This window comes from Leguminivora glycinivorella, chromosome 10 (assembly GCF_023078275.1).
Source record: "Leguminivora glycinivorella isolate SPB_JAAS2020 chromosome 10, LegGlyc_1.1, whole genome shotgun sequence".
NCBI classification, from domain to species: domain Eukaryota; kingdom Metazoa; phylum Arthropoda; class Insecta; order Lepidoptera; family Tortricidae; genus Leguminivora; species Leguminivora glycinivorella.
In genome coordinates, this window is record NC_062980.1 from 18,026,172 (window position 1) to 18,040,417 (window position 14,246).

A 14,246-nucleotide genomic window follows, 5' to 3' on the forward strand; every position below is an offset into this window, starting at 1 on the left:
GGCCGGGGTTCGAACCCGCGACCTCCGGAACGAAAGTCGCTAGTAGATATTAGTAATACTTACTCAACTTTCTGTGCTATTTACCATATCAAGTGAAGTTCCTATTTTTTTTTAATTATTTAAATACTTTCGTCCATGTTTCTAGCTTAAAGTTAATGATGACGTGACTGTGCAATGCAACGAGGGAAAGTTTTATTAAATAAAACTGCTTTTTAGTTTATACATTTTAATGTATTTACGAATTTAAAAGAGGTAACTGTTTAAAATGTGTATTATTATTATTTGAAGGCATTTGTTTCTTTACGATTTAAAAACTGGAATACGAAATATGGTCCTAATTGAAGGCACAAGAACTTTTCTCTGACAAGATCACAGAATACGTATAGTCTGGCCAACCATACCGTACGGAATAGCGGGAATTTTAACTATAACCATTAACAGACTATTTTTTAATCATAACAAGTTTCGATACTTATTATTTATGCCACTGGCCATTTGGTGTTACAGTTTTGAACTAGGTAGAGTTTTTTTCCTCTCGATGGCCAGTGTTTTTTCTACATTACACCTTAGATATAATACAATCACAATAGCTCTGGGCGTATAGCGTCAAATGACGTCACAAAAACTAAACTAATACCGTAATATATTAGATTTACTTATTCATAAACATAACGACTTATCTTATGCAACAACATTCGCTTCCAACGAACAGTGAAATAAAAAACTTACAACACGTTTGGCACATGAATAAGGAATTAAAAATATATGCCAATTTTGCCAAACGATAAACAAATGATACAATGATAATGACGTAAATTCGAATTCCATTATAACAGTTTATAATCATGGCACCTAAAAATTTTACAATCATGGGATGTATAAATTATGAGCATTCTCAGAAAGTATACTACGTATCGTTACGTTATCGTTATCCATAACGAGTTTTACTATAGATACTATCTAGTTGTAACAGAACGAAATAAACAGTGAATAATGATGAATAATTATTAAACATCAAGACAGATTTCACTAATAAAAGCCGTTATCTGACGATATAATATCTCTATATGGATCTAAAAGTAGTTACGTAGTATTTTTTGAGAAATTACATTTCCTAAAGTTAATGCGAGGGTAGGTACGATGCAATATACAATAATTATGTCACTGGCTCGGACGGTAACGAATTTAATAAAATGTAGGTACACCAATATATCTTAAATATTACTACAACTGACTAAAGTATTAAAAAAATAAATGACTTATGTAACTCTGCATTTCTTCTTGAAGTCATAGAGTAAGAATAATATAGTAAGTAAGTAATTATTTTACGTATTTAACCCAATCTACTGTAGTAATATTAAAGTAATTACATTCAAAATACGACAAAAGTAGTTATTTGCATTTAAGACACATGTATTTTGAATGAAATCAAGTAGACCAGCAGGTTGGACCCATATTCACCTTTCACTCGTCTCTTATATTCTTCAAGCGTTTAGTAACTAATAACAATACTAGGTATGGTAATAATAAATAAATAGCGTTTTCCTTTTTCGTTCACCCGATACAAGTTCTCGGGATATTTGAAAAACAACGATCATCTTAGCTTTTGAGCCTGAGAGCATTGCGAAATATTCAAATTCCTTCTGTAATATCACAGCCTAGTTGATGTGCATCTCTTTAAGTATTTTTTTTAAATACTATGAGAGACGTGTACGTATTTGACAATATTTATTTAAATCCACTAATAATTACGTACCACACCACGATTCATTGAGTAAGGTACTATAGCAACGAATTAAATGCAAAAAAAAAACAATGAATAGTACAGTACAGTAAAATAAATTCATTTTCCCCTCACTAGCTCGGAAACACGTGTTTTGTCCTTTAATACCAACGGGTAAAAACGCATTTTATCCACTAGTGGGTAAAGTAATTTGACCTTGAATAAAGTCAAATTAACTGGTTTATAATTGATAAAAGTAGGTGAATCTAGTAATAAAGATGATTTACCACCTGTGGAACTACTGGAAGCAGTGATAAACGCATTTTTTGCGTTGTAGTTTCCTCGCTATAGTGAGGGGGAAAGTTTTGTGTAACACTCGGGTGCAAATGTATTTTACTTCTCGTGTGTTAAAAAACTCGCAAGTTCAGGATTCTATTCTCGAACCACTCGCTTCGCTCGTGGTTCAACTATAGAATCCTTTCACTTGCTCGTTTTTCAATTCCACACTCGGCGTTAAAATACAACTTTGCCCCCTTGCCAATACAAATAACTATTGTTTCAGAAAATAATAAAGAAAAAATAAACTCATATCGGGAGAACTTAACACAACCCTAAAATCCGCGGGAAACAATAAAATCTTATTTTACCTAATTTTTAAAATTTAATGTCATTCACTAAACTTACGGACCGAATTGCGCTAAAGTTGCTTTCTATCTTACCATTTCTTTTGCAATAAAAATTACAACATTTAAAGTGCTATCAAATAAAAAAAAAACAGTTTTAAACTCATTTATTTTTTACTGCTGGCAACTCTAACGCAATCCGCCATTTTGAACTCTCACTGTGCTGTCTCAGCTTCACTGCTGACTTGCGGCATTTTCTTGTCTAGCTTGGCTTGTTTCTTATCCGCCGCCTTCTGGGCCAGGGCCGCGTCTTCGGCAGGGTTGTCCCACTCTTGTCTTCGGCCGGAACCGAACACGTTATAGAAGGTAGCTGCGAATATATAGATACCCCCAGCGATGTAGAATACTTTGCGCCATTGAGCTTGCGATGGCTGAAAGAGAATAGATGTTTTATTAGACAAGAGTAAAAATCAATGTGCCAAGTCTAAAAGGAATTAAAAAGACTTCCTAGCGTATCAAGTGTAGGTACCTAATATGTGTGAGCGATGAGCTAAAGTAGATGGCTTATGGTTATTAAAATCGCAGCCAAATTAACTTGCTTTGTCACAGTAAAATAATCACAACTTACATTGCCCTCAATGATGTATCCAGCGACAATGGGCGCCAGCAGACCCGTCAGGTTGGCGAGACAATTGGTGAACGCCATCAGGATGCCTGCGAATCGTGGCGAGATGTCCAAGTGGTTCACCTGAAAATATCACAAGTGGGATTTTAACCATGCACTTTATACTGTGTGGGTTAGTAATGTTTTTTCCCCTCACTAGCTCGGAAACACGTGTTTTGTCCTTTAATACCAGCGGGTAAAAACGCATTTTATCCACTAGTGGGTAAAGTAATTTGACCTTGAATAAAGTCAAATTAACTGCTTTAAAATTGATAAAAGTAGGTGAATCTAGTAATAAAGATGATTTACCACCTGTGGAACTACTGGAAGCAGTGATAAACACATTTTTTGCGTTGTAGTTTCCTCGCTATAGTGAGGGGAAAAGTTTTGTGTTACACTCGGGTGCAAATGTATTTTACTTCTCGTGTGTTAAAAAACTCGCACGTTCAGGATTCTATTCTCGAACCACTCGCTTCGCTCGTGGTTCAACTATAGAATCCTTTCACTTGCTCGTTTCTCAATTCCACACTCGGCGTTAAACTACAACTTTGCCCCATTGTATAACAAATAACTATAATAGGCAGAAACGTTTGCAATCTATAATTAAGTATGGTTAGCACATCGCATTCTGGTGAGATTCCAATTTGACTTAAAACTCCAGTAGCCGCGGCGTTTAAGAAGTGTAAGATCTAGATGTCGCTAAGTTATCCGATTGGTCCATATGGGCGAAAGGGATCTAGGTAGCTCAATTGGCAGACCGGTGAAGTATCGATCCAAAGTCCGTGAGTTCAAAATTAACCCAAGGCAATATTTTTTTTACTTTTGAAATTTATTCTGAGACACAAATATGTGAACTTTTCAGTCCCAGATTGAATTTATAAGTACGAGTAAGTACTTATAAGAATTATAAGTAAATAAATCTTACCTTGAAACCAGAGTAGATACCGCCGTTGAGACCAACACCGATGGCCAGAATGGCGACGGTGGCGGACTTATCGCAGCCGGTGTTGGCGGCGATGAAGAGACCGATGGCGGGACCGTATTCACCTGGGAAAGAATAGATTTTAAAATTAATTTTGTAATTCAAATAAAAATGAAGCATCAGTGTAAAACGACACAATTTCTGCCGAATTTCACACCTCAATGGTACGTCAAATTTGGAGAGATCATACGTTGCACACGCTTACGAGTTATGAGGCTAATTGGGCTTTAAACCGACTATGATGATGATGACTAGATAATGTTGATAGTAGACTAGAAGCCGGGATTCCTTTATTTTCCAGATTCCACACACAAAAATGGTCTAGATGACAGTTCCTCCAACTCTGTATGATAGGCTCTTTTGCCTGCACGTCACAACCGTTTCATATAAAACCAAAATATCATTGTGACCATTATTACGTGCTAGATACCCGTATATGAAACTCACCAATACTGTTGATGATCTTCCTGACTTGCGTGTGGTTGAAGCGTCCACTGGACAACATCCAGTCAGCGACCACGGAGATGAACATCGAAAACAGCCACATGCACAGATACGGGAGGGCGGACACGAAGCCGTTCTGTAAAGAGAAATAAGCAAAGATCTTTACACGGGATAGCTCAATCACATTTTTTGCCATACGAAATTTAACCTTATTACTGAAACAGAAAGTCGATCGTATCAGACTAGCGAAAACGGTCCACATGAGAGGGCATTGTTTGGGCTGGTGTCCCTCTCGCACGTGTTGCCAGTGTTAATGAGGTTACCATAGTAGTAGTATTTTTATCTGTATATTACCTGACTTTATAACTTCTTATTTTATTTTAATGTTATATTCAATCTAGGGTTTCGATATATTTCAAAAAATTTGGAAATAATTATAATGTAATTATTTTGATGCCAGTAAATCAAAGATATGTATAATTAAAAAATATGTTCAAATGGGTATTAGTAGATTTGGTAATAACTTTGAAAATTGACTGGTATCCCCAATGTATGACAGTGATGACGTCACTGACTAATGTTGACATTGTCAATAAGTGCGAGAGGGACACCAGCCCAAACAATTACCTCTCATGTGGACACACTTTTTGACCTAACTAAACAATCTAGTTTAATAATTCTAAATCTATGGAAATAAGTTAGTACGTTCAAAGTCAATCTATAGACGGTCAGGCCAATCAAATCTTGGCACTAAATGAGAATTAATCTAATGGCACTAAAAAAAAATTTAGGCGTGATGGCTCATCGATGATTACACTTACCCTATTTTTTTTATATTTGTCGCCTTTTTAGTGCCAAGATTTGGTTGACCATCTGTACGTTAGTTAACCTGCGTTAAGCCCAGGTTTCTACCTTTCTACTATACTGTTTCAAACCCGTCTACGGACGGAAGTCATATTGCATAGTGATCATAGATGAGCATTATGTTATGAGCAACTAGACTATTAAGCCTTTGTATAACTTCGACACAGATCTTTGTTTAGCGTGTGATACCTACCTCGCAACATTCGACACACAGTTTTGAACGCAATTAGAACATTAGGTTATTCTAGTCTAGTCTAAGTCTAGTAGGTACCAGCAGAGTTTGATGGCTCAATTGATTCAATTTGACAGACTTAATCATTTATCAATTAGCAGTTTCATCTAGCTAGACTCGTTAAAATTTCGTCTCTTGTAGGTACTCTGGCTTCGCGACAATCGCGGCATGAACATTTGACATGGGGTCGCAGGTTCAGCGTCGGTCAATTGGATAATTGAGTTGAGCTCGAAGCGTGATTGCACTTTGTGATCTACTTAGTTTTTGATCGTATTTTAAAACTCTGTGTATAAATTCGATTGTTTCTTGATTGTTGTGTCAAGAGTGCACAGACTCGAATCGCAAAGAAAAGAATCTTGAAAAAGTATTCAATACATTCTACGATTCTTCTTTCCGGACCTGACTTTTGATTGCAAATCTAGATACCTATCTAAATAATTGTCATCTTGACTTTTATTTATACTCTCATATGTACTTATAGGCATTTAAGAAAACGTAAACGAATAATTAAATATGTACGTTTTCGGGTAGTTACATTTGTTGGTTACCCAACCAAATAAGTACAAAACCAAGCGTACTGCGACCTGTTGTTAACCTCGTAATTTGGTCGTGTAATTACCCTCAACTAGCGTGAGAAGCCTTTTCAGGGTTTATAGGTATACTTACATCCTTGATGGAGAAATGCAGCACTTGTCGCATGAACGTAGGCAGTTCTGTCATGAGGGTCTCGTAGCCGTAGTTCTGGCCCATATGTGCCAGCATGATCGCCCAGAATGGCATAGACAGCAGGATCTTGCTCCACGGGATCGGAGGTGACTAGAAATGTGAAAATTATTCACTTTAGTATAAATTTAGACATCGCTGTCTTTAGTACACTGATCTTTATTAAACCTATCTTCTGTGGATTAAAAAACTTCATCATCATAAATATTAAGTAGATAAGAAATGCTTGTAGCAGCTGTAGCGATTGTCAAATGCCTCCCAATTAATCAAGTGTCAAGATCAATTGTGATTCGGTAAGGGCCTATAGAGGAGAGTGCCTCTGAGTCAGGTTAAGCTATTCGATCCGGTTTCCGATCAAAAACTATATTAACCTAAATAAAATTAAATACTCACGCTAGACCCAGCATCGCCCCAAAGCGAGCTCAGAATATATTTCTTCTCAGCTTCCTTAATCCCCTTGCAATGCTCTGGGTCCTCAGACACCAAGAAGAGGAAGGCCAGCGACCAGACAGTACCCACGAGACCGAACACGTAGAATATGGACGGCCAGCCGCCGGAGAAACCGTATTCGGAGAGGAGACCGGAGAGAGGCATTGAGATGACCGTGCCGAATTGTGCTCCTGTAGAGAAAATGGTCATCATATTTGAGTCGAGTTAGGTAGTAAGTGAGCTGTATCTGTATACCTACCCTAATGATACTCCAGTATACCCGACCGGGTAAACTGGAGTAGGGAGTTCGGGTCTCGTTTCATAATTTTAAACATTACTTAATATAATGTGTAGGTAAAGTAAAGATGTTGGACGTGTCCGCTTAAGAGCTAAATATAAAGTTAATTCTTGAACGCAATAATGAATTCGTTTTTTCGAAAGGTTGACCGGATGTGTTAACACCCCTGAGTAATTATCATGCCGTTTATAAAAAAATATCGGACAAACATGATCCACTGACTAAACAAATCAATTTCGACATTTGAAGTTGGTAATTGGAAAGTCATGATTTCATACGACCGCAACATTTTCATTTCATTTATTTCATTTATTATTAACCAACTTACACTAACAGGTAAACCAAACATGTAAGTTATAGGTTTCATTACATTAAACTATATATACATACACAACTATATAGGTAAATTGAATAAAATTAACGAACTAGACAGGACTACACAATATTACTATTATTTTAGGTACGTACCTGTTTGCCTAATTATTGACTACATGTTTGCCTAATTATTTAGCGCATAGCACATCTTAAAGTATCTATTTATTTATTTAAACTTTATTGCACAAATAAAACAAAAATGTAAGTACAAATGGCGAACTTAATGCCTAATGGCATCTATGTGTTGTCGTAGTCCTATTAGTATTTCAGGATTAGATTTGGTGTACAAATGTGACTTACCAGCATATACAGCGGCTCCCATTCTACTCCTCTCGTTGGGTGGAATCCACTTGGCCAACATGGCGTGAGAGCATGGGACAATCGGACCCTGCAAATTTGAAGAAAACTATCAGTCAATGATGTCTCAAGCAAGGATAAAAGTCTAATGCAAGGACCATTTACTAGTCCATTTCACGGGACAATAAAGTGACATTTGTTTCACTTTGTAGGTACCTATACCATCACCATCAGTTTTCATTTGTTTATGTAACAATATGTCATTTCTCTTTCAGAATGATGTGGATACAAATATTTTAGCACCTGTTGCAGCCTAGAGGGTGCATAAAATCCGTTCGTTGAACCCCAAAACTTTTATTTATTCGGCAATCCACACTAACAGTTTTTCAGTTGTCAACACCACATTCAATTTTGAGTTACATCGATGTAACCGACTTATCTTACGTCATCGGAAAACGCTGTTCAATGCTTAAGATTTCGGTGGACAAAAACAGCTCCTATGAAATTCCTTCAGTAAGGAACCTTTTGCTTCTTTGAATCTTTCCCTACAACATAAAGAAGGAAAACTCACCTCACCAAGACCCTGGATGAAACGGACCAAGATGAGCCACTGGTAGCCTCTCGCAGCCGCAATGGGCACCAGTAAGCCGAAAACTGAGTTGATCAACATGCCAACACCAAGGAAGAAGCGAGCTCCGAACCTAAAAGATTAAGTGATAAAATATTTTCATATCACTGGTGTTTGATATCCATCAATCACCTTATTGATCCACATAGCTCAGCACTGGCGAAAACAGGTTCAACTTCTGATCGATGGATATCACACATAACCACATAATTACATAGTACTGCACGGGTAGCATGGTCGCGCGATAGACGATAAAATATCAGGCCGTCCCTATCGCACTATCAGTAAGGGACGGCCAGATGTTTTATCATTTATCGCGCGACCATAATTGCCTGCCTGGTGAAAAGGCACCCCAAACTACGCTGAAGCAAAGACCATGGTCGAAAACGACCAATTTACTTTTTGGAGATTGCTGTAGGCTAGTATTGTCGAGGCCATTTTAAAAGTTCAATGTGACAATTGTATCGATAAAAACTAAACTTTTGTCAGTAAACGCCACGACTCGAACTGGTAGCTCAGATATAGATCATACAATAAATTACTGCGTTGCCCCCACCATCCCATCAGTTCCATTCTCAGAATTACAAATGCGATGACATTATCTTGAATAGCAAAGGGTAGCAGGAAGACATCTCTTCTAAATATTGTTGACTGAAACATCTTCGTACCTTTTTGATAAAATTCCAAACGGGATCTGCGTTATGACGTATCCGTAGAAGAACGACGATAGGATGTAGCCCTGCAGAGTGGAACTCCACACAAACGACCCGTCTTGCTGTGTCGACTGTGAAAGAAAGAGAGAGAAATAAGTCGAGTGGTATGAAGTGGATCGCATCTAAACGTAGGTGATATTCCCGAAGTTATACAATTTAAACATAGGTGTCAGGAGATATGGAAACGACCATTACCGAGCATAAACCAATTTATTCATACATAGCTTAGTCTACCCACATTGTTATGATTATCAAGATACCTACAACCCCCCTGTTACAAAAGAAATTAAATTGTACTTAATTAATAATTTTGTCGGCACCTGTGATGGTGGTCCATATATAATGCCCATGCAATCCATTGTTTATAGTTATGGTGTAGTTTCTAGTATCCACTCCACGCTCGTCATCCGTGGCCTCGTGGGTCGTGGGTTGCTAGTACCGCTTGCTTGACTTGCATAGCTTCTACAGACAGACATGTTCTACTTACAGTGTGGTTCCTAGTGTCCACACTGTATTCCTGTGGCCTCGTGGGTTGTTTCTTATTACTGTTGTTAGTACCTATAGCACGGTTGCCCATGGTTACTATCGACAGGCATGTTGGTTCCGCTTACAGTGTGGTTCCCAGTGTCCACCCCGCACTCATTCATCCGTGGCTTCGGGGGTTGCCGGCAGCGCCATGTGGTTGACTTCTTGACTAGTAAATATTAGACAGTAGACATCTTAGTTCTAATACTTACAGTGTGGTTCCTAGTGTCCACTCTCCCATGGGTTGTCAGCTCTGTGGTTGCCTATGGCCACTACAAACATGTTCTCGCTTGGTGCCTTACTACTTACTATATACTAATACCTATAAAATACAGTCATGTTCTACTTCCAGACGACCGGTCTGGCGCAGTCAGTAGTGACCCTGCCTGCTGTGCCGCGGTCCCGGGTTCGCATCCCGGTAAGGGCATTTATTTGTGTGATGAGCACAGTTATTTGTTCCCGAGTCATGGATGTTTTCTATGTATGTATTTATATCACTACATAGTATAAAACAAAGTCGCTTTCTCTGTCCCTATGTCCCTATGTATGCTTAAATCTTTAAAATTACGCAACGGATTTTGATGCGGTTTTTTTTAATAGATAGAGTGATTCTAGAGGAAGGTTTACATGTAGGTATAGTACCCGTGCGAAGTCGGGGCGGGTCGCTAGTATTATATATATCGTTGTCTGAGTACCCACAACACAAACCTTCTTGAGCTTACCGTGGGCCTCAGTCAATCTGTGTAAGAATGTCCTATAATATTTATTATTATTTATAGTGTGGTTCCCAGTGTCCACCCCGCATTCAACATCCGTGGGTTGTCGGCAGCGCCGTGTGGTTGCCCATGGCAACAACACACATACATGGTTCTACTTACAGTGTGGTTCCCTGTGTCCACCCCGCACTCGTCATCCATGGCCTCGTGGGTAGTCGGTAGCGCCGTGTGGTTGACCATGGCCACGATGGCCACAGACATGTTGGTCCGCATGACGTACGCGTTGGCCATGCCGAGGAACAACATGAACGTGACGAAGTGCCGCATGCCGAGACCCCCTGGAACAAGAAATGGAATTTAAATATTTGTAAAAAATTTTGGCGTTGCGTGGGTTTAGTTTAAAAAATATTTTTTTTTCGATATCAGACCATTACACCAATATTAGGGAAAATTCGCTTAAAAAATACTAGTTGTATTTACTAAACCACAACGATATATTAATTGGTGTTGGTCGATAAGTATATATTAATGTGGAAAGGTCACCTAACGACGAACTTTTCTATGAAACCGAAATAGATAAATCAGTAGGTTTTATCACAAAATCAAAACATGTTAATCAAAAATAAACAACTAGGTGAACTGGTGATACCAACTCTAATATTTTTTCAATGAGGTTAACTTTAAAGTTTAAAATTAAGGTGCACTATGGTAATTTCTAAACTCACATAAAAATCACCATTATTTCCATCATATCAAGATTCCACTTTCGAAATTACCTGAGTATTTCTGTCATTCGAAATTACCCTAATGCACCTTATTTTGACACGACTGACATAAAAGATTTCTTTGACCTACCAAATAACTTATATTAGAATAAAATAATAATTATGTATAAAATCAAATTAACAAATCTAAATGACATATCATATGTAATATAATCAATGAATGCATCTTTCAATTAAATATTCGAAATTATAACTAGACTGAAATTGTAATAATCTTAATTTAATTGCTGTTAAATAATTTTATTGATAAACGTGTAATATTTATAGTATTATTAATAAAATGTCTATGTCTATGTCACGTAGTATTAGTATGTGATCGGATAATTAATAAATACTGTTACCTATGCACCTGTTTTATTATAAATTATAAATGGGCTTACTCTTGACCACAGACTAGCCAAAGGCAAAGACGTGGCCTACGATGTTGTTGTTGTTGTTGAATAATCGTAGTTAAATGAACATATCAAGAGTAAGGAAATTAGTCATATAATATTAACAGTTTTTGGCAGAGCATTTCCTCGTCATATTTCACACAAATCTGATAGAAATGGCGTCACGGGCACAGCCGGTCTTGGCTCGCCAACCGCAAATGATCGCAGAGTGCCAAGATGCCAATTATTTAGTATATTAGTACTTAAAACATTAATTAACTAGTGGGCATATTTCCTACTAAATATCTCTAATTCCTATGTAAATTAGATTGGTTGCTGATACACTATTCGCGATAACCTAAAATCATATGTGTGAGTGAAAAATTTCTCACTTAATGTATACCTAATTAAAATTAGGAATTTCAGATATTAAATGACTCTACTTTGTCGCTGAATATATCTGGGTCATTATTAGGTAAAAACAAAGAATCCATGTTAGATATTAGGACCCTCAATTTTTATGAAGACATATCATTTCATAAAAATATGTCCTAAATATTTCAGTAAGTAATAGGTACCTTCTTTATTCCTGCACTGGCAGAAGGTAAATTAGACACAGAACAACCACCTGACATGAACACTGTTGGCGGGTCGTATAATACTTGGGCGCCGGTGACCGGTGTCGCGCGCGTTCAAACTTTTATATGCCTGATTTTTCATATGCTTGGATTGCTTGGTGACCGCGAATCGCCCTGGGTACGTAGCCGAATGGCACAAACGCTCACGAAACAAAACGCTCGTAGATACCTATCTCTATCGCTCTTGCGTATTGGCGCGACAGAGCCAGATTACCTTTCGCGGCGTTTCGTTTTCGTCTCGCGTCGCAGAAATGCCATTCGGCTACGGCACCTGTAAGGGCCGTCTAGTTGGGTGGTCAGTGGTTCTAGACGACTGAACGTTTTTGGATTTAAATAGACACTCCAGTAAAAGTCACTAAAACATTTTGTATTTCCATGGAAAATCCTGAAACGCATTCCACTCCCTTGATTACTCTTTCAGCGGCGGCATCAAATAATGTAAACACGCCCTGCGTCCCCTGCGCAATCAATCTAACGACACAAATGACTGAAATGGCGCCCACTCACACACTTGGCCGTGTTTATCATCCATTCGAGATGCAGTAATTGCACTCCTTTCAATCTGTATTAACCGCATCTTGAACAGTAGCTATAAGTGTGGTTAGTACGTTAATCGATAACGTAAATAGGTACTATCGTTAATAGGTACCTAATTACTAGGTATTTATAATATACCCTTTTATATCTAATATTTGATATTTGCCAGTCGCTTTTCGGTGAAGGAAAACATCCTGAGGAAACCGGACTAATTCCAAGGACCTAGGCCAAATCCTGGGATTCGTTGTAAAAGCGGACCCTAGGCTCCCATGAACCGTGGCAAATGCCGGGATAACGCAAGGAGGATTACATATTTAATTTTAGTGATAATGACATAGAGCAGAACTTAAAATGCTTTGAAATACCTATAAGAGAAAATAAATATTCTATTTAATTACTGATAACCTCCTTCATAAGTATAACTAAAGTCGCAAATTGCAGTCAGTGAATGAAGCATTTGAAATGCAACCAATAAGATGTTGTATGGCTGCGGCCTGTGCTCTTGCTTGCTAATTTAAGGTACTATGTAACTGTTTTTTTTTTCTTTAAAAAAAAAGACTTGAATTCAGTTGAATGACGGCGCGGCGGTAAGAATCGTGTAACTCTAAAAATATTACACAACTGAAGCACGTGCGTAAAACTGTAGTGCAAATGACCCCTCACGAGTATGTGACGTCACGAGGTGGGTGGTCGTTAATTTTTCTCCTCACGCATGGGCCGTGTGCCGTCTGCTGGCACACATTCTTAAAAAAAAACTTCTTGTCTGAGCATTTCTTTTTTTTTTGCCAATAAAAAATTTTTGATTGTTTTAGGGAATTTTAGGTCAATTGTACTCAGAATCACGAGTACTATCAATCTCACTGGGAGACAAAAAGTGTCCCAGAATTTCCATACATTTTTGTTAGTTTACTCTTCTGTTACCCCAACAACATGTAACAAACTAAGAAAAAAATCGTATGGGACAATTTTTTTAACTACTAGGATTGAAAAAGCTAATAATTCTGAGTAGAAATAGCATTTTTTTTCCTAAATATCACACTTAATAAAAGTAGCAAAAAAAAAAAAGAAATGCTCGTCTGTGAGTTTTGTCTAGTATAATATGATCCCACAATTTGAACTATTTTAGGTCAAGACTTATACTGGTTTTATCTATCGTGAGTATTTGGAAAGGCTGTTCAATAGAAGCGTAAGATCTTATCCTACTCGTATATCATATTAGTTATACTTCGGAAAACTATGACGTTCTATTGCGCAAGCCTGTCATTAAGCGTCTAGACGCGCGAAAAAATCTTGGCTGCGTCTTTGCTTTGGCATTTGGGATTTATTGAACATTTTCGCTTTTTATGCTCTACGTCTCTAGCTATATATATTACTACCTTTTGCCGTGGCTTCTCTCGCGTTAAAAAGAAACAAAAAGTAGCCTATGTCACTCTCCATCCCTTCAACTATCTCCACTTAAAAAATCACGACAATTCGTCGCTCCGATTTGCCGTGAAGGACTTTCCCATTTATAATGTTAGTATGGATTAGAGAAAAAACGTCAAGCTTTTAGCTGAATTGCGTTTATAAAAGCTTCGTGATGTGACAGACGGACAATATGTCAAATAAAACCAAAAAATAAAATACATAATCCATACTAATATTATAAATGGCAAAGTGTGTGTGTATGTTTGTTTTCC

General features: G+C 37.6%; 1 protein-coding gene across 3 annotated transcripts in view; it reads right to left on the bottom strand.

Moving 5' to 3' along the window:
• Positions 1–2,183: 2,183 nt before the first annotated feature.
• Positions 2,184–14,246, bottom strand: part of LOC125230574 (putative inorganic phosphate cotransporter) — a 77,218-nt gene continuing 65,155 nt past the window's right edge. For 2 of the 3 annotated variants that reach the window (XM_048135768.1, XM_048135770.1), the window contains exons 2-11: positions 10,399–10,574; positions 8,951–9,066; positions 8,226–8,355; positions 7,658–7,745; positions 6,649–6,875; positions 6,199–6,348; positions 4,440–4,572; positions 3,936–4,057; positions 2,975–3,094; positions 2,184–2,777 (exon numbers count right to left, since the gene is read on the bottom strand). In XM_048135768.1, the coding sequence (XP_047991725.1) occupies positions 2,562–2,777; positions 2,975–3,094; positions 3,936–4,057; positions 4,440–4,572; positions 6,199–6,348; positions 6,649–6,875; positions 7,658–7,745; positions 8,226–8,355; positions 8,951–9,066; positions 10,399–10,574 (1,478 nt within the window). In that variant the 3' untranslated portion in view covers positions 2,184–2,561. Of the gene's footprint in view, positions 2,778–2,974; positions 3,095–3,935; positions 4,058–4,439; positions 4,573–6,198; positions 6,349–6,648; positions 6,876–7,657; positions 7,746–8,225; positions 8,356–8,950; positions 9,067–9,606; positions 9,658–10,398; positions 10,575–14,246 lie in introns of those variants that run through there. The other variant, XM_048135771.1, reaches the window with a different exon arrangement.